Source organism: Tamandua tetradactyla, chromosome 14 (assembly GCF_023851605.1).
Source record: "Tamandua tetradactyla isolate mTamTet1 chromosome 14, mTamTet1.pri, whole genome shotgun sequence".
NCBI lineage: Eukaryota > Metazoa > Chordata > Mammalia > Pilosa > Myrmecophagidae > Tamandua > Tamandua tetradactyla.
The window spans coordinates 2,711,472-2,738,836 of NC_135340.1; the positions used below are offsets into that span (position 1 = coordinate 2,711,472).

Below are 27,365 nucleotides of genomic sequence, written 5' to 3' on the forward strand. Positions count from 1 at the left end.
CAAAAAGAAGAAACTGAAAGTCTGAAAAAAAAATCACAGAACTTATAGGAATGAAAGACACAGTAGAAGAGATGAAAAAAGCAATGGAAACCTACAATGGTAGATTTCGAGAGACAGAGCATAGGATTTCTGAACTGGAGGATGGAACATCTGAATTCCAACAAGAAACAGAAACTATAGGAAAAATATGAGCAGGGACTCAGGGAATTGAAAGACAATATGAAGCGCATGAATATACGTGTTGTGGGTGTCCCAGAAGGAGAAGAGAAGGGAAAAGGAGGAGAAAAACTAATGGAGGAAATTATCACTGAAAATTTCCCAACTCTTATGAAGACTTAAAATTACAGCTCCAAGAAGTGCAGCGTACCCCAAAGAGAATAGATCCAAATAGACATACTCCAAGACATTTAATAATCAGAATGTCAGAGGTCAAAGAGAAAGAGAGGATCTTGAAAGCAGCAAGAGAAAAGCAATCCATCACATACAAGGGAAGCCCAATAAGACTATGCACAGATCTCTCAGCAGAAACCATGGAGGCGAGAAGACAGTGGGATGATGTATTTAAATTACTAAAAGAGAAAAACTGCCAACCAAGACTCCTATATCCAGCAAAATTGCCCTTCAAAAATGAGGGGGAAATTAAAACATTTTCAGACAAAAAATCAGTGAGAGAATTTGTGACCAAGAGACCAGCTCTGCAAGAAATACTAAAGAGAACACTAGAGACAGATACGAAGACAGAAGAGAGAGGTGTGGAGAAGAGTGTAGAAAGGAAGACTATGAGTAAAGGTAAAAAGAAGGAAAATTAGATATGACATATAAAATCCAGAAGGCAAAATAGTAGAAGAAAGTACTACCCGTGCAGTAATAACACTGAATGTTAACGGATTAAACTCTCCAATCAAAAGACATAGTCTGGCAGAATGGATTAAAAAACAGGACCCATCTACATGCTGTCTCTACTCAAAGGACACGAGGCAAAGAACACAAATGGACATTCACACACCAATGTTTATAGCAGCATTATTAACAACAACCAAGAGATGGAAACAGCCAAATTGTCCATCAACAGACAGATGACTAAACAAACTGTGACATTTACATAAGATGGAATATTATGCAGCTGTAAGACAGAATAAAGTTATGAAGTATATAACAACATGGATGGACCTTAAGGACATTATGCTGAGTGTGATTAACCAGAAACAAAAGGACAAATACTGTATGGTCTCACTGATATGAACTGACATTAGTGAATAAACTTGGAATATTTCCTTGGTAACAGAGACCATCAGGAGATAGAAATAGGGTGAGATATTGGGTAATTGGAGCTGAAGGGATACAGACTGTGCAACAGGACTGAATGTAAAAACTCAGAAATGGACAGCACAACATTACCTAACTGCAATACAATTATGTTAAAACACTGAATGAAGCTGCATATGAGAATGATAGAGGGAGGAGGGCTGGGGCATAAATGAAATCACAAAGAAAGATAGACGATAAAGATTGAGATGGTGTAATCTAGGAATGCCTAGAGTGTATAACGATAGTGACTAAATGTACAAATTTAAAAAATGTTTTTGCATGAGGAAGAACAAAAGAATGTCATTACTGCAGTGTGCTGAAAATAGATGGTACTTAATATTAAAAAATTTCAACTGTGTGAGACTAAAGCAAAAAATGTTTATTTGGTACAAATCTACACTTTGACTAGTGCATCTCCTAATATAACTTATGTAGATAGTTGATTGAACACCTTAAGTATATGAAACTTTGTATAGGACATGAGATTTTGTTGGTTTGTCCAGGTGATGCCCTGATGAATCCCAGAGCGATTTGATCAGTGAGTGGAAAAATATTTGCGAAGTCCCCTTCGGGGAATGGTGAGAACAGGGGAAAATTCAACTTCCCCAAGTTGAATTCTTGATATTCTCACAAGCAGTGTGGACAACCAAAGCTATAGGCTGAGCCCCCAGTCTTGGGGGTTGTTCATATGAAACTTAACCCCACAGGGGATAGGTCAAGCCTACTTAAAATTAAGCCTAAGAGTCACCCCCAATGGAACCTTTTTTGTTGCTCAGATGTGGCCTCACTCTCCAGTCAACACAGCAAGCAGACTCACCGCCCTTCCCCCGTCTACGTGGGACATGACTACCAGGGGTGTGGGTCTTCCTGGCAGCATGGGACAGAAATCCCAGAATGAGCTGAGATTCAGCATCAAGGGATTGAGAAAAACTCTAGAACGAGCTGAGACCCAGCATCAAGGGATTGAGAAAACCTTCTCGACCAAAAGGGGGAAGAGTGAAATGAGACAAAGTGTCAATGGCTGAGAGATTCCAAACAGAGTCAAGAGGTTATCCTGGAGGTTATTCTTATGCATTACGTAGATATCACCTTGTTATCCAAGATGTAATGGAGAGGCTGGCGGGAACTGCCTGAAAATGTAGCGCTGTATTCCAGTAGCCATGTTTCTTGATGATGATTGTATAATGATACAGCTTTCACAATGTGACTGTGTGATTGTGAAAACCTTGTGTCTGATGCTCCTTTTATCTATCTTGTCAACAGATGAGAGGAACATATGGAATAAAAATAAATAATAGGGTGAACAAATGTTAAAATGAATTTAGTTTGAAATGCTAGTGATCAATGAAAGGGATCAGTAAGGGGTAAGGCATGTAGAATTTTTTTTTTCTGTTTGTTATATTTTTCTGTTGTCTTTTTATTTCTTTTTCTGAACTGATGCTAATGTTCTGGGAAATGATCATGATGATGAATATGCAACTATGTGATGATATTGTGAATTGTTGAGTGTATGTGTTGGGAATGTTTGTGTTTCTTGTAATTTTTTTTAATTAATAAAAAACTAAAAAAAAAAAAAAAGAACACCATAAAAAAAGAAGCAAGAAGCAGGCGGGCCACAGTGGCGCAGTGGCAGAGTTCTCGCTTGCCATGTGGGAGACCCAGGTTTAATTCCCAGTGCCTGTCCATGAAAAAAAAAAAGATTGGCCCAGGTAGAAGAGAAGATTAAAGCATTAGAAACCATTAGGGGAAGATCAGACATGGGACCACATTCTAGACAAAGACTCTTAAAAAATGATTTTAAATATGCTTAAAGAGCTAAAGGAAAACACAAAGAATGAAAGGAAATCAGGAAGATCATAGAGGAATACATAGAGAATAGCAGTAGAGAGGTAGAAATTATGAAAAGGACCCAAACAGAGCAGCTGAAGACCGCAGTAACAGAAATTAAAAATTTCCTACCAAATATACCAATATACACATTGTGAGAGTTCCAGGAGAAAGAGAAGGCAGCAGAGAGAATATTCAAAGAATATTCAAAATGTAAGGAAAGACGTAAATATACATATGCAAGACACTCAAATGACCTCCAGGTAGGATAAACCCCAATAAACTCATGCTGCAACATATTATAAACTGTTGAATGCCAAAGATGAGAGAATTCTGAAAGCCACATGAGAGAAGAAACATGTCACATATGAGGGAGCCTCAAAAGCTTAGGTGCCCTTATGCAAGCTTCAGTTAGACATTGCTACATAGCTTGCCAAACCCCAACCAAGACCATTCCTACCAATCCTAAAGAACACCTAGGGCATTATATAAGATTCTACAAAGGTTCCATGCACTAGGGTAACTTTCCAGAAATCTACAACTTCCAGATGGGTCCCTGGACCAGATAAGTCCTGAAACCTAGAGGGGCCAGTCCTTCCAGAATATCAGCTAGTTTCGTCTCCCTACCCCATATTAGTGACAGCCCCTTTCAACATGAAAAAATTAGAATGGGCAAAGCCCAAATACCCCTAAAGAGTGGGAGAAAAAGTGAAGGTCATGGTGGAGTTATAGAAAGAAGGTAGGGTTTAACAAATCAATACTATTGCTGAATCATGATGCTGGTATTTCTTTTAGCCTCCACTACCTTAGATGAGCTAGAAGTAAAAACCTGAAATTGTGGAACTGTAATCCATACTAAACTCTGAAATCTGTTCTATAACTAATTGCTGTGATGTATTTGAAATGTATTGCTTCTATATATATATATATGCTATTTAAAGAGAAGGAGATATATAATAGTGAAGACAGGATTTAACAAATGAGTGTGACTGCTGAATCACTACATTGAAATTTCTGTTGGTCTCCAGTGTTATGGAGCGGCTAGGAGAAAAAACAAAAAAATCGTCGAACTGTAACCCATACCAAATTTTAGAATCTATTCTAGAACCACCTGTTAAAATGTACTTGGAAATTCAATTCTTTTTTGTATATATGTTATATTTCACAATTTTTAAAAAAAGATTAAGTGCCAGTTTCTCACAGGAAACCATGAAGGCAAGAAGGCATATTTAAGGAAAAGAAAACTGTGTCAACAAAGAATTCTATACCTCACAAATCTTTTCTTCAAAAATTCAGAGGAAATTAAGACATTCGCAGGTAAGCAAAAGCTGAAGGGCGCTGTCGCTAGGAGATCTACATTATAAGAAATACTGCAGGTGTCGTTCAGGCTGAAATGAGAGGACAAAAGACAGTATTCGAATCCATACTAAGAAATAAAGAAAACCCGTATAGACAGCCACATCTGGTATATATAAAACTGATATTATTGTACTTTTAGTTTGTAACACCTTTCTTTCTTCATATGTGATTAAAAAGACAAATGTACTATGCTACACATTTGGCACACAATGTATAAAAATGTAAGTTGTGACAATAACAACATAAGGGGGTCAGGAACGGCACGATTTGGGAGCAAACTTTTCTTTCCTTCGTTTTTTAGTTTTCTGTTGTGGTTGTTAGGAGCACATTTTTTGTGTATTATTTGGTATGGATTGAGCGGCATTCCTGATATTTTCAAGTCCGTACCCCGTAGTACTGAGAATGTGAACTTATTTGTAAATAGGATCTTCGAAGGGGTTATTAGTTACAATGAGGCCACACTGGGTTAGAATGGGCCCCCCAATAGGACTGGTCTAGTTATAAGGAGAAGAAGTCTGGGCAGGGTGGGAGAGACAGAAAAGGACAGTCAGGAGATGGAGGCAGAGACTGAGCGATGCTGGCCCAAGCCCTGGCCTCACTGTGGATTCTGGCCACACTTCAGAAACCAGGGGAGAGAGAAAGGAAAGGATCCCTCTTTTTAAGGGGACGCTTTGACAACACCTAGATTTTGGAAGTCTAGCCTCCCAAATCATGGGACAATGCATTTTTTTTTTGCTTAAGCCAACTAGTTGTGGTTCTTTGTTACAGCAATCCTGGCTGTAAAAACTAAGACACTGTTGAAACTAAGTTGATATCATTTCAAACTCGGTTGTTATAAATTAGGATGATAACTGTAATCCCCAAGGTAACCAGTAACAAATTTACTTTTAAAATAGCGATAACAGATGTAAGAAGGAAATAAAAATGGTACACAAGAAAAAAAATGAAAAGCAAAAGAAGGCAGTATCAGAGGAATTGAGTAACAAAAATGATAAGATGTATAGAAAACAAATAGCAAATGGCAGAAGTAAGTCCTTCTATATCAATAATCGCATTAATGTAAATGGGCTAAGTTCTCCAATTAAAAGGCTGAAATTGGCAGAATGGATAAAAAGATATCAACTATATGCTGGCTACAAAAGACTCACTTTAGATCCAAAGAAACAAATAATTGAAGAGAAAGGATGTAAAAGGTATACTATGAAAACAATAACCAAAAGAGAGATGGAGTGGCTATACTCATATCAGATAAAACAGACTTTAAGGCAAAATTGTAATGAGACAAATATGAGCATTATATATTCATAAAGGGGCAATGCATCAAAAATTATAAACATATGTACACTAGCAACAGAGCCCCCAAATATGGAAAGCAAAAGCCGACAGTTTTACAATGATAGTCGGAGACTTCAATACTCACTTTCAATAATGGAGAGAATGACTAGAAAGAAAATCAACAAGGAAAAAGAAGAGCCGAACAATACTACAAACCAATCAGGCCTAACAATCATTTACGGAGCACTCCACCCAACAGCAGAATACACATTCTTCTCACGTGCAGATGGGGTATTTCCCAGTGTAGATCAAACGTTAGGCCACAAAACACATCTCCATAAACTTAAAAAGAGTGAAATCGTACCAAGTATCATCTCCAACCACCGTGGAATGAAACTAGAAATAGAGGATACAAGAAAATCTAGAGAATTCACAAATATGTGGAAATTAAACATCACATTTTTTTTTATTGTGAAAAATAACATATGTACCAAAAAAGCAATAAGTTTCAAAGCACACAACAACAATTAATTATAGAACACATTTCAGATTTTGGTATGGGTTACAGTTCCACAATTTTAGGTTTTTCCTTCTAGCTGCTCCAAGATACTACGGACCAATAAAAATATCAATATAATGATTCAGCAGTCATACTCATTTGTTAAATCCTATCTTCTCTGTTATACTCCTTCTCTTTAAATAACATATATACGTAAAAGCAATAAATTTCAAAGGACATGTAATAATTAGTTATAGAACAGATTTCAGAGTTTGGTATGGGTTATAATTCCACAATTTTAGGTTTTTTATTTGTAGCTGCTTTAAGGTACTGGAGGCTAAAAGAAATATCAGTATAATGATTCAGCACTCATGCTCAGAAAAAATAATCCCATCTTCTCTGTTATAACTTCATCTTCTCCTTTGATTTTTTCTCCCAGTTTTTAGGGGTATTTGGGCTATGCCTATTCTAACTTTTTCATGTTGGAAGGGGCTGTTGATACTATGGACAGGGGTATGGAACGAGTTGACGTTCTGGAGAGGCTGACCCCCTGGCCTAGGAACCATCTGGAGGTTGTAGGTTTCCGCAAAGTGATTATACTGCATTGACCCTTTTTAGAATTTCAGATAGAACCCTAGGTGTTCTAGAGTCCTAGGGTTTGCAGGAATGGTTTGGGTTGGGGTATGGCCCGTATGGTAAATAGCAATATCTAGTTGAAGCCTGCATAAGAGTAGCCTCCAGAATATCCTCTCCACTCTAGTTGAGCTCTCTCAGCCACGGCTACCTTATTTGTTACAATTCTTTTACTCTGTTTTGGTCAGGAAGCCATTGTCAATCCCAAGGCACTGGAGCCAAACTCATCCCTGGGAGTTGTGTCCCACATCGCCACGGAGACTTTCCCATGTGGACGTCATGTCCCACACAGCGGGGCGGGCAATGATTTCACTTTCAGAGTTGGGCTTAGAGAGAGAGAGGCCACATCTGAGAAACAACAGAGGTCCTCCAGAAGTAACTCTTAGGCATAACTATAGGTAGGCTAAGCTTCTCTGCTACATAAATAAACTTCACAAGAGCAAGCCTCCAGATCAAGGGCTTGGCCTATTGATTGGGTGTCCCTAATGTTTGAGAGAGTATCAGGGGGTTCCCTGCTGGTAAAGTTTAATAGTTCCATATTTTTCTCCCATCCCTCAGGGGACTTTGCCAATACTTTATTATTATTATTATTATTATTGATAGATCTTAACATACAAACATTCCATACATGGTTTACAATCAATGGCTCACAATATCATCATATAGCTGTGTATTCATCACTATGATCATTTTTCAGAACATTTGCATCACCCCAGAAAAAGAAATAAAAAGAAAAACGAAAAACTCACACTATCCCCCCTATCCCTCCCTCTCTTTGACTACTAGTATTTCCATCTATCCAATTGCCAATACTTTTAAATTATCTGCTCGACATACTTTGGGATGTATCCACGCATTACATTAAGCCATACAGAATTACAAGCTCACAATCCCATTCTGGAACCATAAATATCACATTTTTAAACAACCAATAGAAGAAATTTCAATTATATTAAAAAAATACCTTGAAACAAATGAAAACACAACATTATGAAATCTATGAGATGCAACAAAAGTAGTGTACAGAGGGAAATTTATAGCTGTAAACAGGTTACACAAACATTTAGGAAGAGCCCTAAAAATAACCTCTCTTCTTGGAGGAACTAGGTGAGGGTACTAAAAAAAGTAGACCAAACTAAAACCAAAGCAAGTGCATGGAAAGAAATAATAAAATAGTTGAGCAGAGATAAATGAAATAGAGAATAGAAAAACAAAAGAGATAACCAATTAAACCAAATGTTGATGCTTTGAAAGATAAAAAAAAAAAAATGGGTAAAAGTTTAGCCAGACTGACTGAAAGAAAGAATAAGAGAGAAGGGAGAGAGGGCGGGAGAGGAGAGAGAGGGAGAGAGAGAGAGAGAGAAAGAGAGAGAGAGAGGAGAGAGAATTCAATTATTAAAATAAGAAATGAAAGTTCAGACACTACTGATCTTAGAAGAAAAAAAAGAATTACAAGAGAATACTATGAACACAACTACGTGAAAAAATTAGATAACCTATATGAAATGAGCAAATTTCTAGAAACACATAAACTACCAAAACTGACTTAGAAAGAAGGAGAAAATTTGAACAGACTTATAACAAGTAGAGAGAACTGTAATCTGTAGTTAAAGAGCTCCCAACAAAGAAAAGCCCAGGAGGCTTCACTGGTAAATTCTACCAAGCATTTTAAAAATAATTAACACCAATCCTTCTTAAACTCTTCCAAAGTAAAATAAAAAGGAGAACACTTCCTAACTCATTTTATGAGGCCAACAGTACCCCGATACCAAAGCCAGTCAAAGATAACTCAAGAAATGAAAACTGCAGATAAATATTCCTTATGAATACAAATCCTCAACAAAATATTTGCAAGCTAAATCTCACAGCATATTAAAAGGATTATATACCATGACAAAGTGGTATTTATCCCAGGAATGTTGGTGTGTTTCAGCACATAAAAATCAAATAATGTACTACACTACATTTAATAGAATGACAGAAAAATCTCAGTTGATGCAGAAAAATCATTTAACAAAATCCAGCAGCCTTTTATGACATAAGCACTCAACAAACTATGAAAATAAGGGAATCTCCTCAATAGGATAAAAGGCATTTATGAAAAACCCACAGCTAACGTCATACTTAAGATGAAAGACTGAAAGCTTTCTTCCTAAGATCAGGAAGAGGGCAAGGATTCTTGCTTTTGCACTGCTATTTAACACTTTCTGGGGGTTCTAGACCTGGAGCAATTAGGCAAGAAAAAGAAATAAAAGGTAGCCAGGAAGAAGAGAGGAAGAAGAAATTTTTTTTTTAATTTGCAGCCAGTAAGCTATTATACGTAGAAACCCTAAAGAATTCACAAAAATACCTATTAGAACTAATACGTGAATTTAGTTAAATTGCAGATATAATATTAACAGACAAAAGTTGTACTTCTATACACTAGCAATGAACAATTTGAAAATAAAATTGAGTACAATTCCATTTACAATAGCAACAAAAGGAATAAAGTTATCCAAGGAGATATATGATTTGTATGCTGATAACTACAAAGAAATGCTGAAAAAAATTAAGGAACAAAAAAATGATAAGACATTGCATGTTCATGGATTGGAAGACTTAATCTTGTTAAGATGGCAAACTTCCCACAGTGATCTACAGTCTCAATGCAGTCTGTATCAAAATCTCCATGCCTTTTTTTTTTTCAGCAATACAAAGGTCAATCTTCAAATGCATATGAAATTTCAAGGAACCTTGAATAGCTAAAACAATGTTGAAAAAAAAACCCACAAAGCTGGAGTTCTCACTCTTCTCAATTTCAAAACTTCCTACAAAGCTACTGTGATTAAAAAAACAACAACTGTGTTATCACTGTGATTAAAAAAAACAACAATTGTGGTATCACTGTAAGAATAGATACATAGATCAGTGGAATAAAATTGAGAGTCAAGATATAACTTCTCACATTTATGTTCAATCATTTTCAATAAGCATTCCACAACCATTCAATGGGGGAAAGAATAGTCTCTTTAACAAATGATGCTGAGACAACTGGATATACACATACAAAAAGATGAAGTTGGATCCTTACTTCACACCACATAAAAGATGAACTAAAAATGAATCCAAAACTATAAAAACCTTAGAAGAAAACATAGAGGCTAATCTTCATGACCTTGGATTTGACAATGGTTTCTTAAATTTGACACCAAAAGCACAAGCAATAAAGAAACAATAAATAAAGAAAAAATAAATGTATAAACTGGACTTCATCAAAATTAAAATGTTTCACACATCAAAGGACAGGGTCTTAGTTTCCTGGCTGCTAAAACAAGTACCATGCCATGTGTTGGCTTAACAACAGGAATTGATCACTCATGTTTTCAGAGGCTGGAAGGTTTGCTTCCTCCCAGGGTTGTTATCTTCTGGTAGGCCAGCAATCTTTGGGCTCTGTTGGCTTTTCTGTCACATGGTGTTTTAGTCGCCCAGCTGCTAAAACAAGTACCATACAATGGGTTGGCTTAAACAGTGGGGATTTATTGGCTCACAGTTTTGAGGCTAGAAGTCCACAACTGAGTGGTTAGCAGGGGGCTCTGTTCTCCCTGAAGACCACGCACTCTGGACATGGCTGCCAGGGATCCTTAGTACTCAGCTTCTCTGCCACGTGGCGATGCACATGGAGGCATCTTCTTTCTCTTCCATAGTCCATTGACTTTCATTGACCACTACCTGTGGCTCCTCCTTCTATGTCCAATTCATTTTGCTTATAAGGATTTCAGCCTTATTGGATTAAGGCCTACCCTCATTCATCAACTTAACTAATAACATTTCCAAAGTCCTGTTTAAAGATGGGTTCACACCCACAGGACTGGATTGGGGCATAAACATGCTTTTTGTTGGGGATACAATTTAAATCCAGTACAGTATCAAGAAAGTGAAAAGACAACCCACAGAATGGAAGAAATATTTGCAAATCATGTATCTGATAAGGGTCTAGTATCCAGAATATATAAAGAACTCTTACCAACTCAACAATAAAAAGACAAACAACCCAATTCCAAAAATGGGCAAAGACTGGAACACACATTTCTCCAAGAAGATACACAAATGGCCAATAAGCATATGAAAAGTTGCTCAACACTATTAGTCATTAGGGAAATGCAAATCATAAGCACAATAACAAACTACTTTACACTTACTAGGATGGCTATAATAATAATTTTTAAAAAGCAAAAATAAGTGTTGTCAAGATGTAGAGAAATTGGAACCCACTACATAACACTGGCAGGAATTTAAAATAGTGCAGTTGCGTTGGAAAACAGTAAGATAGTTCCTCAAATGGTTAAGCATAGAGTTAATATAGTGTGATGGTTAGCTTCAGGTGTCAACTTGGCTGGGTAATGATGCCCAGTTTGGTCAAGCAAATGCTGGCCAAACTGTTATTGTGAAGACATTTTGTGAACCTGGATAATCAGTAAGTTGATTCCATGTATGATTACATCACAGTCAACTGAGAATATGATTGCCTTCAGCAGTGAGTGGCATCTCATCCTATCAGGTGAAGGCTTTAAAAGAAGAAGTGATGACTTTAGCAGTCAGAAGAGAGAGTTTTCATCTCTACATCAGCCAGCCAGCTTCTCCTGGGGAATTCATGGCAAACCTTCATCAGAGTTTCCGGCTTGCAACTTGCCCTGTGGAGTTTGGACTTGTGCATCTACACAGTTGCACAAGACAATTTTATAAAATCTCATAATATTTATGATTTTTATTTCCCGAGAGAACCCTGAACACATATGGTTCAGGAATTACACTCCCAGGGACACCCAAAAGAACTGAAAACAACTATTCAAAGAAAAACTTGCACGTGCGTGCTCACAGCATCACTATTCACAATGGCCAAGATGTGGAAACAACTCAAACGCCCATCGACTGATGGATGGCCAAGCAAATGCAGTGCACCCATACAATGTAGTAGGATTCATTCATAAAAAAGTAATGCAGTACTAATGCATGCTACAATGCGAATGAAGCTTGGAAACACTATGCTAATGGGAAGGAAGCCAGATCCAAAAAGCCACATCATGTGTGACTTCATCTGTATGAAATATCCAGAATGGGTAAATTCATAGAGATTGACTTTTTCTTTTTTTTTTCAGCTTTTTTCAATGTGAAATATAATATATATACAAAAGAACAGTAAATTTCAAAAGTACATTGCAACAAGTAGTTACAGAACAGATTTCAGAGTTTGGTATGGGTTACAGTTCCACAATTTTAGGTTTTTCCTTGTAGATGATAAGACTTGGAGACTAAAAGAAATATCAATATAATGTTTCAGCAATCATACCCATTTGTTAAATCCTATCTTCTCTGTTATAACTCCTTCTTCTGCTTAATGTTTCTCCCAAGCTTTAAGGGTATTTGGGCTACGCCCATTCTAACTTTTCATGTTGGAAGAGGCTGTTGATAACGTGGGATGGGGGAATGGGACTAGTTGATGTTCTGGACAGGCTGGCCCCTCTGGGTTTCAGGACTTATCTGGCCTAGGAACACATTTGGGGGCTGTAGAATCTCAGATGGAGATTGTTTCAACCAAATTCACCTACAACACAGCCAGCACTATTTCTTATATTCCCAGTAACGCGCCAGCCTCACCCCATATCTACTTCCAAACATTTTAAGCTCAACTTCGTTTCATATTCTGAACATACTAGGTTACCATGCCCCCTTCTCCAGCTTCTGTCTATTTCTAGGTATCCTATATTCTACATTTTAAGGCTGAGCTTACGTATTCTAGTTAGTTCATAATAGTGAACACTCTTTTTGTGTTTGACTTATTTCACTCTGCATTATGTCTTCAAGATTCATCCATGTTGTTGCATGCTTCAGGACCTCATTTCTTTTCAGTGCTACATAACATTCCATCATTATAGACCACGTTTTGTTTATCCACTCATCTGTTGATGGACATTTGAACTGTTTCCTCCATTGGCAGTTGTGAACAATGCCGTTATAAACACTGGTGTGCAATGCCTGTTTGTGCTCCTGCTCTCAGAGCTGGGTATTAACCAAGTAGCAGAGTTATTGGGCATGCCAGCTTGACAGTATTATGTACCCCGAAACTATATTTTAATCCTGATTCAATCTTGTGGGGGCAGCGTTTCTTTTAATTCTGATTCAGCGTTGTAGGTAGAAACTTTTGATGAGATTGTCTCTCTAGATATGTGGCATGCCCAGCTGTGGGTGTGACCTTTTCTTTTTCTTCTCCTGTTTTTTTTGTTTGTTTTTTTTTTTGTGTGGGCAGGCACTGGAAATCGAACCCAGGTCTCTGGCATGGCAGGCAAGAACTCTGCCTGCTGAGGCACTGTGGCCCACCCGGGTGTGACCTTTTGATTAGGTGGAGATGTGACTCCACACATTCCAGGTGGGTCTTGATTAGTTTACTGGAGTTTTTTAAAAGAGGAAACATTCTGGAGCAGGCAGTGCTGAGAGAGAGCAAATATAGACACTTGGAGAACAGTTGCTTCAGAGAACAGAGACACATGATGTTTGGAGATGCTTGGAGCCCAGCAGATGTTTCTGTTTGCCTTCCCATGAGAAGTTAAAGAGTGCCAAGGGAAGCCAAGAGGTGAAGGCCAGCCCTGGAGAAGCAGAGTGAGGAGCCCCCACAGGAACAGAGGATTTCAGGAGCAAAGGACCAGTAGATGCCAGCCAGGTGCCTTCCTAGCTGACAGAGGGGCTCCAGACCCATGGGGCTTTCTTGAATTAAGGTATCTTTCCCTGGATACCTTAGTCTGAACATTTGCATAGGTTTAGAACTGTAAACTTGTAACTTATTAAATTTCCCTTTTAAAAGCTGTCCCATTTCTATTCTGTTGCATTCCGGCAGCATACAAACTAAAATGCCGGGTGACAGTTCAACTCGACATTTAATTTTCAGAGGAACCGACAAACTGTCTTTCTCAGTTGGCTGTACCATTTTACACTCCCCCCAGCAGTGAATAAGTGTTCTTATTTCTCCACATCCTCTCTGCGCTGGTTTGAAAGGATGTATGGACCCTAGAAAAGCCATGTTTTAATCAAAATTCCATTTCATAATGGCAGAATAATCCCTATTCAACACTGTATGTTTGAATCTGTAATTAGATCATCTCCTTGCAGATGTGATTTAATCAAGAGTGGTTGTTAAACTGGATTAGGTGAGGACATGTCTCCACCCATTTGGGTGGGTCTTGAGAAGTTTCTGGAGTCCTATAAAAGAAGAAACACTTCGGAGAATAGGAGATTGAGAGAGAGCAGAGAATACTGCAGCACCACAAACAGAGAGTCCATCAGCCAGTGCTTTGGAGATGAAGAAGGAAAACGCCTCCTGGGGAGTGTCGTGAAACAGGAAGCCAGGAGAGAAGAAGCTAGCAAATGATACCGTGTTCATCATGTGTCCTTCCAGATGAGAGATAACCCTGACCGTGTTCACCATGTGCCTTTCCAGATGAGAGGGAAACTGTGACTGTGCTCACCGTGCACACTTCCACTTGAGAAACTCTGAACTTCATCTGCCTTCTTGAACTGAGGTACCTTTCCCTGGATGCCTTAGCTTGGACATTTCTATAGACCTGTTTTAGTTGGGACATTTTCCCATGGAACTGTAAACTAGCAACTTATTAAATTTCCCTTTTTAAAAGCCATTCTGTTTCTGGTATATTGCATTCCAGCAGCCAGCAAACTAGAACACTCTCCAACACTTGTAGCCTCCTGTTTGTATAATAGGGACCATTCTTACAGGTGTGACATGATATCTCATTATGGTTTTGATTAGCATTTCCCTAATAGCTAATGAAAATTAACATCTTTTCATGTGCTTTTTTTTTTTTTACCCGTTTGTATTTCCTCTTTGGAGAAAAGCCTATTCATATCTTTTACGCATTTTGTAATTGGGTAATTTGCCCTTTTATTTTGAGTTGTATGATTTCTTTATAGATACTTGATTTCAAACGCTTATCAGATATATGGTTACCAAATATCCTCTTTCATTGAATTGGTTACCTTTTCATCTTCTTGACAATTGTCTTTTATCTTATTTTTTTGACATTAATCAATGCATTTATTTAGTAAACATTTCTCAGAGTTCACATCTTTTCAGACAATAGACGAGACAAGGCATTTTTATGTTGCACGATCTAAATTAATAGGTGGTCCTAAGATCACATTTGTAGACACTATTATTCTAAAAGTATTCTCGTAGTCTTCATTACCTCCTTATTTCTCAGGTGGGAGATACATAGGTTTACAAGAGGCATGCCAGCACTTTGTCTTGTTCAGTGGAGCATGATGAGTGTGGCCACATAAAAGTGGAGAGAGGTGTCCCATAGAATAGACTTGCCACAACCAGGTGGGAGGGACAAGTGAGACAGTTTTTGTCTTTCACTTCCTGAAGCTCATCTGGACCATAAACTGATCACATGGGCATAGACAGGTGTAGTGGCCAAGTATGGCAGCAGCGGGGGAATGAGGCCACTCAAGTGTGTGGTATGAACATACTTTGAGTGTCTTAACACAACAATGCCAATAAAGATGGAATTTCACAGAAAAAAAATGGTTAATGAGCCAAAGCTATAGAATGGAATTAAACACACATACAGGACAGTGCTATGGTGGCTCAGTGGCAGAATTCTCGCCTGCCATGCCAGAGACCTGGTTTCGATTCCTAGAGCCTGCCCATGCCAAACAAACAAAAAACCACAAACACAAAGTGTGTACTAAAGAATAGAGGAAACTATGTGTCCATGGTCAAACAATGCATTTTGCTCTTGAATACTGGATAAAACACATTTTTAGAATCAGCTAAATACTGACCATAAGACATGAAGCCAAGAAAGGATTTTGTTTAACCAAGAGTCAAAAGTATAAAGGTTGAATCTCACAGCCTGTCTTAATTTCTTAGGCTGCTGAAAGCTGATACCATAAAATGGGTTGGACTTTAACAGTGGAAATTTATCAGCTTGCAAGAAGGTAGTTTTGAGAAAAATGTCCAAATGGAAGCATCATCAGGTGTCACTTTATCCCGGAAGACTGGCTGCCAGCAATTCTAGGAACATGGCGTGTGCTGGTCTCTCCTTTCTCTTCCATGTTTTGTTGATTTCACCTTCTCGCTTCCATGGCTTTCTCTCTTAATGTTCATCCTGTTTATAGAGGACTCCAGTAAAAAGAATGCCACCCACCCTGGCCCCTGCCTTAACAGCAGTAACTTAATCCAAAGACCCCGTGGACGCCAGGTTTACAGCAACAGGAGCGACTCAGACTTAAGCACATGACCTTCTGGGGTAAAAAGGTTTTTAAACCACGCCGTGCCCCAAAGGGTAACGGTCTTCATTTACACAGCTGTCTCGGGCGCCGTGGCAGAGTCGCCCGCCGCGCCGATGAAGACGAGCTGCGTGGGGAGAAAGCCCACCCGGGGGGCTGGGTCCGTGCGGCGCTCCCACCGAGCCAACGAAAACGCGCCCGCTGGACCCTGGGCTCGGCGCCCGCGCACGTCAGGTTACGGCCGCAGCTCGGGACAGGCGCCCACCTGCCCCGGCCACCTGCCTTTCCCTTTGGATGTTCGTTTTTCTTGACCGACAGAGCTAAGCGGGACTTTGGGGAGAGGCTCGATGTCCACGCGCGGCTTTACGTGGGCAGCTTCTAGGCAAACCAGGTAGGCGCTCCTCGCGGGCCACGCCAGAGCCCGGCATCTAGGATCCAGGAAGCTGGGCCTCTCGCGCCCACAGCGTGTCCGCGCCCCCCCCACCCCGGGCTCTTCTAACCCGCCCCCGGCTCTTCTAACCGCGCCCCCGGCTCTTCTAACCCCGCCCCCGGCTCTTCTAACCCGCCCCCGGCTCTTCTAACCCGCCCCCGGCTCGTCTAATCCGCCCCCGGCTCGTCTAACCCGTCCCCGGCTCTTCTAGCCCCGCCCCCGGCTCTTCTAACCCGCCCCCGGCTCTTCTAACCCCGCCCCCGGCTCTTCTAACCCGCCCCCGGCTCGTCTAACCCGCCCCCGGCTCGTCTAACCCGTCCCCGGCTCTTCTAACCCCGCCCCCGGCTCTTCTAACCCGCCCCCGGCTCTTCTAACCCCGCCCCCGGCTCTTCTAACCCGCCCCCGGCTCGTCTAACCCCGCCCCCGGCTCGTCTAACCCCGCCCCCGGCTCTTCTAACCCCGCCCCGGCTCTTCTAACCCGCCCCCGGCTCTTCTAACCCCGCCCCCGGCTTTTCTAACCCGCCCCCGGCTCGTCTAACCCCGCCCCCGGACTCTTCTAACCCGCCCCCGGCTCTTCTAACCCCGCCCCCGGCTCTTCTAACCGCGCCCCCGCTCGGTTTGTCTCTTTTCTTCTTTTAAAGCCGTCCTGTGTGGTTTGCCGTGCCACGCGGCGAGTAAAGCTGCACGGTTTAGGCTTCAGCTCCCTCTGCCTCTACACTTGAGGGATTTTTTTGAAACGGCAGCCGCAGGCTTTCTGCATACACCCCCGGGAAGGGACTGCGCGTCAGCACGCGAGGCCCGAGGCGCTTCCCGGCCGGCCCCGACCCGGGGCGACCCCGACCGGCCCCCGCCCCGCCCCGACCAACCGCGATCGGCCCCGACCGGCCCCCCCCCACCGGTCCCGACCGACCCCAACCGGCCCCCGCCCCGCCCGACCGGCCCCCCCCACCGGTCCCGACCGACCCCAACCGACCCCAACCGGCGCCCCCACCGGTCCAGCCCCGCCCCCGCCGGTCCCGCCCCGCCTCGACCGGCCCCGCGGGCCTAGGCGCCTCCCCGCGCCGCCTCCGAACGCCGGGCGCGGTGGCGCGCGCCTGTAGTCCCAGCTACTCGGGAGGCTGAGGCAGGAGGATCGCTTGAGCCCAGGAGTTCTGGGCTGCAGTGCGCTATGCCGATCGGGTGTCCGCACTAAGTTCGGCATCAATATGGTGACCTCCCGGGAGCGGGGGACCACCAGGTTGCCTAAGGAGGGGTGAACCGGCCCAGGTCGGAAACGGAGCAGGTCAAAACTCCCGTGCTGATCAGTAGTGGGACCGCGCCTGTGAATAGCCACTGCACTCCAGCCTGGGCAACATAGCGAGACCCCGTCTCTTTTGAGCTCTCACAAGTATTTTCTTCTCCCCACCCATCTTTACCTGCAGTCCCTTTACTTTCGTACGGGGCTGTTTTCCCCAATGTACAGTGAACCCCTCATGGTGGGAAATCGTGTTTTATTCTTACTTCTATCTTCTTTCTCTCTAATCTAGCGAAACACATATATTCCAAGGTTACTGAGCATTCATATAGCACGGACTGTGTACCAGGAACGATGCAAAACCTCGGGGACACCAACACCGAGCTTGAAGGAGAATTCTACAATGCTCCGCAAAATGCTCCTTTGGAGAGCAGGATTCATCAACAAAGCAACTCTTTTCGAGAGTTCGCCTTGATGGCCGAGGTACTCATAGCGCATTGTCTCAGGTTCCTGCACACTCGGTGCGGGTAGCCGAGTGGAAGGGGGCGTGTCTCTGCGCTACACCGACCCCTGCTGGCCGCGCCGGGAACTCCTCCGCGTGCTGTCGGCCAGGACCGTGGTCACCGCGAGGGGTCGCTGTGAGGAAGGGCGGCGGGTTCGAGTCCAAAACACAACCGAGCAAGATTGCCCGTGAGCGTTCAAGGACTGAATGAGTCTGTGGGGCAACAGTTTGGATTCATTTCGAGTGGTTCTGATGTAACGAAAAGCGAAACGGCTCGGCAGTGTGACAAAGAACTCCTTGGCAGGATGACGCAAATATTTTCGTTTTAAGGAATATTGGATCCTGTAGGCTGCCGTAGATCTCCGCCCCTTGCGCGTGCGCGGCGGAGGAGCGGCGTCGCGGCGGGCGGTCAGCGGGGCAGTGCGGCCGAGACCCCTGCAGCTCGCCATGAAGACCCGCTTCAGCACCATTGACCTCCGCGCGGTCCTCGCCGAGCTGAATGCCAGGTGAGGTCGGACAGGTGACCAGGCTAGTGCGGGGCGTGCAGCGTGCAGAGGCCGGGCCCCACGGTGAAAGCCCGGCCTGTTTCCCGTTCACCTCTCAGTGCCCGTCTGTGGGCCCGGCGGGGTCTGTGGGCGAGCGCGCGGCGTTGCGGCCGCCACCCTCGCGACCCCCGCACCGCTGGGCGTCCCCGGGCCGAGCTAGCCTCGCGAGTCCCGTGTTCCGAGCGTGGTCGCCGGGCTCGGGTGGCTCGGGCCCGACAGACCTCCTGGAGTCCTGTGGCCGCACACGCTTAGTGACAACGGGCGGCGCTAGGAAATGCCACGTTTGCCCCAGAAGTTTCCAGTTTGGAGACCGGTTTCCTCTGTCCCCTCCTCACCCCAAGAGGGGAAGGCTCGGCCTTTTAGCTGGACGGGAACCTGGATTCTGGGGTGGTTTCTGTTATTCAGCGGTGTGACCTTGCTCATTTCATCTCCGTGGGGCTCCGTTATCTTATTTAAAATATATAACTCAATTGCACTAGGTTTCGGTATGATACTCTGAAAATACTGGGTCACTTTAAAGGTGCAAGACCTTGTGTAGTATTCCTAGGGCTGACGGGCCGCTTTTGTCCGCACGTCGTGTCTGCTGGCCGCCTGCCTGGGCTCCCGGGCTGACTCCTTATCCTCTCCCGAGCGCTCCTCGGTAGCAGGTTCTGCTCGCGGGCTGCGCGTTCGTTCAATTCTGTGTAGTGTGTTTGTGTTTCAAATGCTTGTATGTTCTATTACATGTTTACTTTCCTTTTGCAGCTTGCTAGGAATGAGAGTAAACAACGTTTATGATGTGGATAATAAGACATATCTTATTCGTCTTCAAAAGTAAGAGCACTTATAGTCTTGTTTTATCTTTGGTAATTAAGTATGAAATTCTTAATCTTTTTTTTACCTGCACTTTAGTGTTTTTCACTTATATGCTTTGGCAAATATCGTAAAGAAAATAATTAACTTTTTTTCTTGTACAGACCAGACTTTAAAGCTACACTTTTACTTGAATCTGGCATACGAATTCATACAACAGAATTTGAGTGGCCTAAGAATATGATGCCATCTAGTTTTGCCATGAAGGTAAATTTTAAATTACTCTTGAAGCTAAATTTTAAGGCCCTGAAATTTGTTACTAATATTTGAGTTTTTAAACTTTTTGGTTTTCTTTGTTGTTATGAATAAAGTAGGGACAAAATAAAGGTAGAGGGAGTAGTTAATGGATAATGGGATGAAGAAAATACTTAATTGACTTCTCCCTTTGTACCCTATTGTTCTCCAGATCTTTTTGTTCCCACGGTCACCCTTCTAATTCTAGTGTTTTTTCACTTTGGGCCTTATTGTCCCTTAACTGTAATCCACTTCTCTCCATCACGACAATGCTGTATTAGATCAACATTAATATTTTCACAGCATCATTTTCATCAGTTATCTTATCTCTTATAGTTTCCTATTTTTTAAAATCCGTTTTCTGTATCTTGGTGATCTACCCCCTCCTTTTTTTTTTTTTTTTTTTTTAAACACCAGCCCTGTTTTCCCCTACTCACTTTTTTTTTGCATGGGCAGGCTCCGGGAATCAAACCCGGGTCTCTGACATGGCAGGTGAGCACTCTGCCCCAGAGTCACGGTTGTACTGCCCCACTACTCACTTTTGTGAACAGTATACCTTTACCAATCTGTACTTTCTTGGAATACTCAATGACATTAATATGTTACCAAGCTAGTATCTCTTTTTTACTTTGTATTTCTCTTTTTGCTTTTGTTTTTACTGCTAGAACTGAGATCCTACACTTGTGGGCATGTTACCCATGCTTGTATTGACTAGGTATATAGACTGAAAGGTCATACAGTAGTGAGGACAGATTCTAGAGTTCAAGATACCTGACTTCGAGTTAAGGCTTTACAACTAAATTATTTTAAAACCTGGAACAAGTTGCTTAAACTTTTGAAACCTTGTTTTTCTTTAGATATAAAATGTGGGTAATACCTCCCATATAGTGTTATTGGTGAGAATTAATCAAAATAGCACAGAAAACACCTAGCACAATACCTAACACATAAGACTCCATACGTGTCAATTTCCTTTTTCCTGTCCTGTCCTCCCTTACTTTCCTTTAGAAATCAGTTTGTTACAGGCATTGTGATATATCATAAGGCCTTTAGAGAGAAGAGCCTTGCCCCAGCAACTTAAAATCTATTTTTGGAATATAGATTACGTAAATGTTTTGAAAATCACAAGGGCTGTCACAAAACTATTAAATTCCTAGGAGTTTGATTCACTTAATAGTAATCAAAAATGTTTTTTGGGAGGGGATTGTTCTTAATAAAAATACTACATTTAGGCAAGAAATGTATATTTCATTTAAATTGTTCAAGAACAATATGAAAAGAACATAAATTATTGAAGTTTTATAGATGCAATGACAGGCCAAGAAACTATCTATGTGCCTACCTGTCTGCATCTGTCTATTTGGACTCGATATTGGGATTGTCTAATATCCCTGAATCAGGCTGCACCAATAGAAGTCTAATTAAAAAAAAAAATCTTCTGAATTATTTGAGTTAGGCATTCATGTCATTCTAAATGTTTAGAAAGATTTCCTTCGATGGAACAGACATTTTTCAGATGTTAAGCACTTCATAAGTTACTTAAAACAAAGTCTATTATTGTTGTCTGTTGTAGGCAGAGTCATGTCCAGCAGGGGTAAATCACAGTGATTGCTCTTGAGTTCTCAGATTTGAGGGTGCCACCTATAGCTTTTATACTGAATAGAAGGTTGTTTTCACCAAGCTGTCTTTAGAGAAATAAATAAAATAAGCTTCGCCTGTGTACTATATGTCCATCTGTTCATGATAACTAATCATTCCTTTTCTACCATTCTTCTATTTTGCATGGTATAGACCACTGTTTTTTCCAAGAATGTCTTTTATTCTCGTTTCAACTTTGTTTTTCTTGAATAAAAATATGGGAAGGGAGAGGGAGAGCTCTGAAAGGATTGATTGTGATTTTACCCTGAGCATTTATAGATAGCTGTATGTGTAGGTCGTTGTTTAAAACAAAATCAGGATAGTTACTCTTATATAAGAACTATTGAAATAAGATGGGGAGATGGTTTATTCTTGGAAGTCAAAAAAATCCTTATGTGCTCCCTGAATACGTGAGTATATAGAATGAAAATTTTAGTCAATTCAAATTGTAAGGTCTGGAGAAGAACTCTTCCCTAGTTATGGAAGGGTTGGCATTAATTTCAAGAATGAATATATATTTCTTGTTTGTTTTATTTAAAGGTGGTGTCTTTGTGGAGTTTAAGTCTTGACAATAAAGCAGTCTTTCTTACTGGTGTTGACCAAGGAGCCTTTCATATTAAAAAATTAGAAACAGTACTTTTAGGGCTACAGAGTGTTCTTGTTTCTTGTCCCTGTTATATATAAATATATGTAATAAAGGTTGGTGCATTTACTCTAGAGCAATAATTAAAATAATAATTGCCAAATAGTTTGTGTTTGGGTTTGACATATTTGTTTTATTTTCATTGCTAATAAGGACAAGAACCTTATGGAGAGTGAGAAAAAATGGGATTTGCTAGAGAATGGGGGTTTTTGCGTTTTGAAATGAAATAGGTTGATCCAAAGCTTGGAGGTAGTATCAAGAAGATTCTATTGTGATTATATTAATAAAGTTAATGGCATAGCTTTATTTGATAAAGTTAATGAGAATGGAGGTAATTGGATGTGAGTAAGTTAGGTAACTAATTTACAGAATATTATAAGTTCATGGTCCAGAGTTTGTATTTGAATGGCAGGTTACTGAAAACCGCTAATTAATTTTGAACATGAGCAAAACATATGAAAGAAAATTGGGGATACTTAAAATGTCAGAGTAGAAAGAGACTTTAAAAAAAAAAGTTTGAGGTGAGATGCTTTAGGGCTTCATACCTCCACAGATGCTTTGAACGCCTGAAAGAACTGGCAGAAACAGCTTTCTCAAGGTTCCAGAAATGGTTGAAGGACTGTAGTAGGGGCAAATGTTGAATAAGAAAAGGCTCCTTACAATTGGTGGGCTCCGAGGGTGCTTTGGCCCCTGTCTCACTTTCTGTCAGCTGGTGTGGGGCCATCAGTCCCTGGTGCAGATCCCTGGTCCTGGTTCTAGAGGAGCAGAGTGACCCCTGTGCACATACTAGAGGCCTGTGTAACTGGCTCCCTCTGTCTGGTTGTGGCCTGAGGAACTCACCGGCAAGGACTTGCCCTATGTTAAAGGGCACTTCACAGAGCTCTCCAGCAGAACCACTGTGGTGAGGGGTCAAGTGGTATTCCCTGCAGCAAGGGATTGCTGGCTGTAGGACATAAATGGTGCAGTGCCTGGGACCATGAGGCAACTGTTACCTAGGGAAGAAGAGACATTCAGAACCAAGTAAACAGGGAAATTCATAGTACCACACATCTATACCAGCGCAGGATGTATGCCTCAGACAAGATGTACGTACGGAAAGGATCAGAGTGGCCCCTGCACTTTGGCCTCTAACTAACACATTATATGGATAAGCTCTGAAGGTGGACACTCCCACAGGTCAATTTGCAAAAACTGGAAAAAGTATTTTCCTTTTTTATATACGTTAGTTTTTGGTGTTGAAGGAAAGCTGTTAAGGGACAGACACCTAAGAATCTAAATCCCAGTGATAACACACTAAAATATTAAAATATCCAGGTTTCAACAAAAGATTACAAAGCGTACAAAGAAACAGGAACTGATAGCCCAGGCAAAGGAGAAAATTAAAGCATTAGAAACCATCGATGAGGAGGACCAGGTCTGGGACATACCAAAGACTAAAAAATTGATCTTACATATGCCCAAAGATCTTAAGGAAAACATGAACAAAGAAATAAAGAAAATCAGGAAAATCATAGAGAAACACAAAGAGTGGTGGAAATTATGGCAATGAACCAAATAGCTGAAGACTACAATAACAGTAGAAATTTTTATAGGGGTTCGGTAGCAGATTGGAACTGGCAGAAGCAAAAATCAGTTAACTTACAACAGTATCGTAAGATAAGACAACTGAAATCATCCCATCTGAGGAGCAGAAAGAAGAACAAAGAAAAGTGAAAGCCTGAGGAACTTGTGGGACCCATCAGACTTTCTAATGTACGCATTTTAAGAGTCTCAGAGAAGAAAGAGAGAATTCGGTAGAGAGAGTATTCAAAGAAATAATGGCCGAGAACTCCCCAAATTTAACAAAAGACATGAATATACATATCCGAGACACTCAGTGAACTCCAAACAGGATAAATCCCAATAGATCCATGCTGCTGCATATTATAATCAAACTGTTGAATGCCAGAGATAAAGAGAGAATTCTGAAAGCCACAAGAGATAGGCAACATGTTGCAAACAGGGAGCTTCAGTAAGATTAAAGTGTCAATTTCTCATTGGAAACCATGGAAGCAAGAAGGCAGTGGAATGATATATTTAAAGTACTGAAAGCAAAAAACTGCCAGCCAATAATTCTTTATCTGGGAAAACTGTCTTTGAGAAATGAGGTAGAGAGTAAGACTTTCAGAGATAAACAAAAGCTGAGAGAGTTCATTAACCACTAGACCAACCCTACTAGAGATACTAAAGAGAGCTTTTTAGCATCATTAAACTGTGAAGTACCAAAGGTAGAGAATTTTGAAAGCCACAAATGAGGAGGCAGCATGTCATTTACAGGGGAGCAAGTTGAAAGGACAAGAGATTGAAGCCGCATGAAGAAATAAAAATCTCCAGTAAGGGTAACGACATGGGTAAATATACATGCCAGTATGATTATATTTTTGGCTGATTAACACCACTTTTTATTTCCTACAGTATCCAAAAGGCAGATGAATAAAATATAATGAGAGATCAGTGGATTCGGACTCAATGTATAAACATGAATTTGTGACAAGAACTACGTAAACATTGCAGGAATGGGAGGGGTGAAAGAAAACAGTTTGTATATACAATGCATTGGTACCAAAGTAAATGAAACTGTTATAGAATAGGATGTTAAAGTTCCATGGTAGCCACAAAGAAAGTACTGAAGAATAGGCAAGCTCACAGAGACAGAAATTAAGAGTACAGGTTGCCAGAGGTGGGTGACAGAGGAAATGGGGAGTTGTGCACAGCAGTTGCGGGGTTTCTGTTTGGGGAGATTGGAAAGTTTTATAATGGAAAGTGGCCAGGCTACCATAGGATTGTGAATGTGATTAATGCCATTGAATGGAATGCTTGGGAGTGTTTGGGAGGGAAAGTTTATATATCTTCCCATAATTTAAAAACATTTAAAAGAAAAAGAGCAGCTAAAGAGACAATGACAATTAAATGCAATGCGTGATCCTGGATGAGATCTGGCGAGGGAGGAGCAAAGACTCAAAAGGACATTATTGGGATATATGAAAAAACAATGTATACTTTAAGCTTTAAATCATTGTTAAATTACTTGAACTTGGTAACTATACTTAAGGTGGATATGTAAGTGAGTATCCTTGTTCTTAGGAAATATACATGGCAGACTTAAATGTTGAAGAAGCAAGATGTTTACAACCTAGATTCAGAAAATATAGTGTTCAGAAAATGGATTGATTGATTGATGGATAGCTAGAATAATAATGACAGATACAGTGTTTTGTTAATGCTGCCAGAATGCTATATGCCAGAAATGGAACAGCTTTTAAAAAGGAAATGTATTAAGTTACAAGTTTACAGTTCTAAGGCCATAAAAATATCCAAACTAAGGAACCAAGAGAAAAATACCTTGACTCAAAAAAGACTTATGTCTGTCACATGGGAGGGCATGTGGTTGGTATCTGCTCGGCCTTGTTCCCAGTTCCGTGGCTTTCAGCTTCTGATGCCAGTGGTTTCCTCTTTAAGCATCTGTAGCCTTCACTTAGCTCCTCTGGGACACAACTCTGGGTTCAGACTTGTTAGTGTCTCATGGGAAGACACATGGCGACATCTGCTGGGCTCTGATATCTCCAATCGTCCATGGCTACCCATCTGTTCTCTGTCAGCATTCTAAGCATCTCCAGATATCTGCGTCTTCTGTTGGCTTTGAGCTTTCTCCAAAATGTCGTCTTTTAAAGGATTCCAATAAGGTAATAAAGACCCCTATTGAATGGGTAAAGTCACATCTTCATCTGACTGAAAGGCCATAGCCACAGTTGGGCACACCACATCTCCACAGAAGTCATCTAATCAAAAGGCCATAGCCACAACTGAGTGGCTCAGTCTCCGTGGAAATAATCTAATCAATGGTTTCTAACCTAAGCAATAGGTCTGGCCTTGCAAGATTGGATCAGGATTAAAACATGGCTTTTCTGGGGTACATGATAGTTTCAAACTGTCACATATGGCAAAATGTAAAAATTGGTGGATCTAGGTTTCTGTGGGGACAGGGGTATGTTGGCGCTCTCTGTATGGGGTTTGTATTATTTTTGTAACTGTCCGTTAGAAAGTATTTCAAAATAAATAGTTAAAAAAAAAAATTAATGTTCCTGAATGAGGGCATCAGGACCAGAACAAGGAAATTAGCAGTCGTATAAAACAATTTTTTTCTTTAAGTCTTATTGTCTACCTAAAAATTGAATGTGTAAGGCTTTCAAAATTAGCTTGTTATCCAAAATAAAATTTCTTCTCTGATTGTTATTGCAAGCATTTATTTTATAGTTATAATTTCGTGTTTATTACTTTAAAAATATTATTCTTGATGTTAATGGAAATAAACTTATTTATAAACAAATATTAAATGATTAGAAATTCAGTTTTACTATATAAATGTCTTTTTCTGTTTTCTTGTTAGTGCCGAAAACATTTGAAGAGTCGGAGATTAGTCAGTGCAAAACAGCTTGGTGTGGATAGAATTGTAGATTTTCAGTTTGGAAGTGATGAAGCTGCTTATCACTTAATCATTGAACTCTATGACAGGGTAAGTTTAAATTTGGGTGGATGAGATAAAGGGAAATTCATCATATTGTGAATTATTCATGTAATGGTGTAAAATGTAAATATGGGCGGAGGGCATTTTTTTCTTTGTCAAAGGCTATTGACTAGGAAAGTAATGAGGTGCCATGCAAGTAAAATATTATTTTCCAGTAATAATCTTCCGCTTTATGTGGAGGTCAGAATTTAGGCAGACTAACTGTTTAGAATAGCATTACGAATGTAGGAGATAAAGATCTGTGAATTGAAGAAATTAATTGATAATTTACACTCAGGTAATAATGTAGTGCAACCAGAAACTAATCAAATAGTTGTGTTATAAATAAGACAGCAGTTTTACTACTGAGGGACATTGACATGTTTTTGTGCTGTCTTGAGTGCTTTCAGTTTTGAGGTAAGACTACTTATGGCTTTATCATCCTTGTTTTCTGTCTCTTATTCTTTCTATTGATCTCCAAATTCTATCTTGGGAATGTTTCATTTGTTCCTTACAGCAAAATAAACACCACGTTTCAGATATTTATATTTAAAAAAAATG

The 27,365-nt window shown here is 40.7% G+C and overlaps 2 protein-coding genes across 4 annotated transcripts in view; one reads left to right on the forward strand and one right to left on the reverse strand.

Annotated features, from left to right (window-relative positions):
* LOC143655572 (uncharacterized) overlaps window positions 1-16,737 on the reverse strand; it is a 29,849-nt gene extending 13,112 nt beyond the window's left edge. Inside the window, exon 1 of the mRNA XM_077126822.1 lies at window positions 16,449-16,737. The gene's annotated coding sequence lies outside the window, so the exon portion shown is untranslated. The remainder of the gene's footprint in view (window positions 1-16,448) is intronic.
* Window positions 16,738-17,681: 944 nt separating this feature from the next.
* NEMF (nuclear export mediator factor) overlaps window positions 17,682-27,365 on the forward strand; it is a 76,388-nt gene continuing 66,704 nt past the window's right edge. For all 3 annotated transcript variants that reach the window (XM_077126818.1, XM_077126817.1, XM_077126819.1), the window contains exons 1-5: window positions 17,682-18,330; window positions 18,680-18,855; window positions 19,639-19,707; window positions 19,851-19,953; window positions 26,688-26,813. In XM_077126818.1, the coding sequence (XP_076982933.1) occupies window positions 18,797-18,855; window positions 19,639-19,707; window positions 19,851-19,953; window positions 26,688-26,813 (357 nt within the window). In that variant the 5' untranslated portion in view covers window positions 17,682-18,330; window positions 18,680-18,796. The remainder of the gene's footprint in view (window positions 18,331-18,679; window positions 18,856-19,638; window positions 19,708-19,850; window positions 19,954-26,687; window positions 26,814-27,365) is intronic.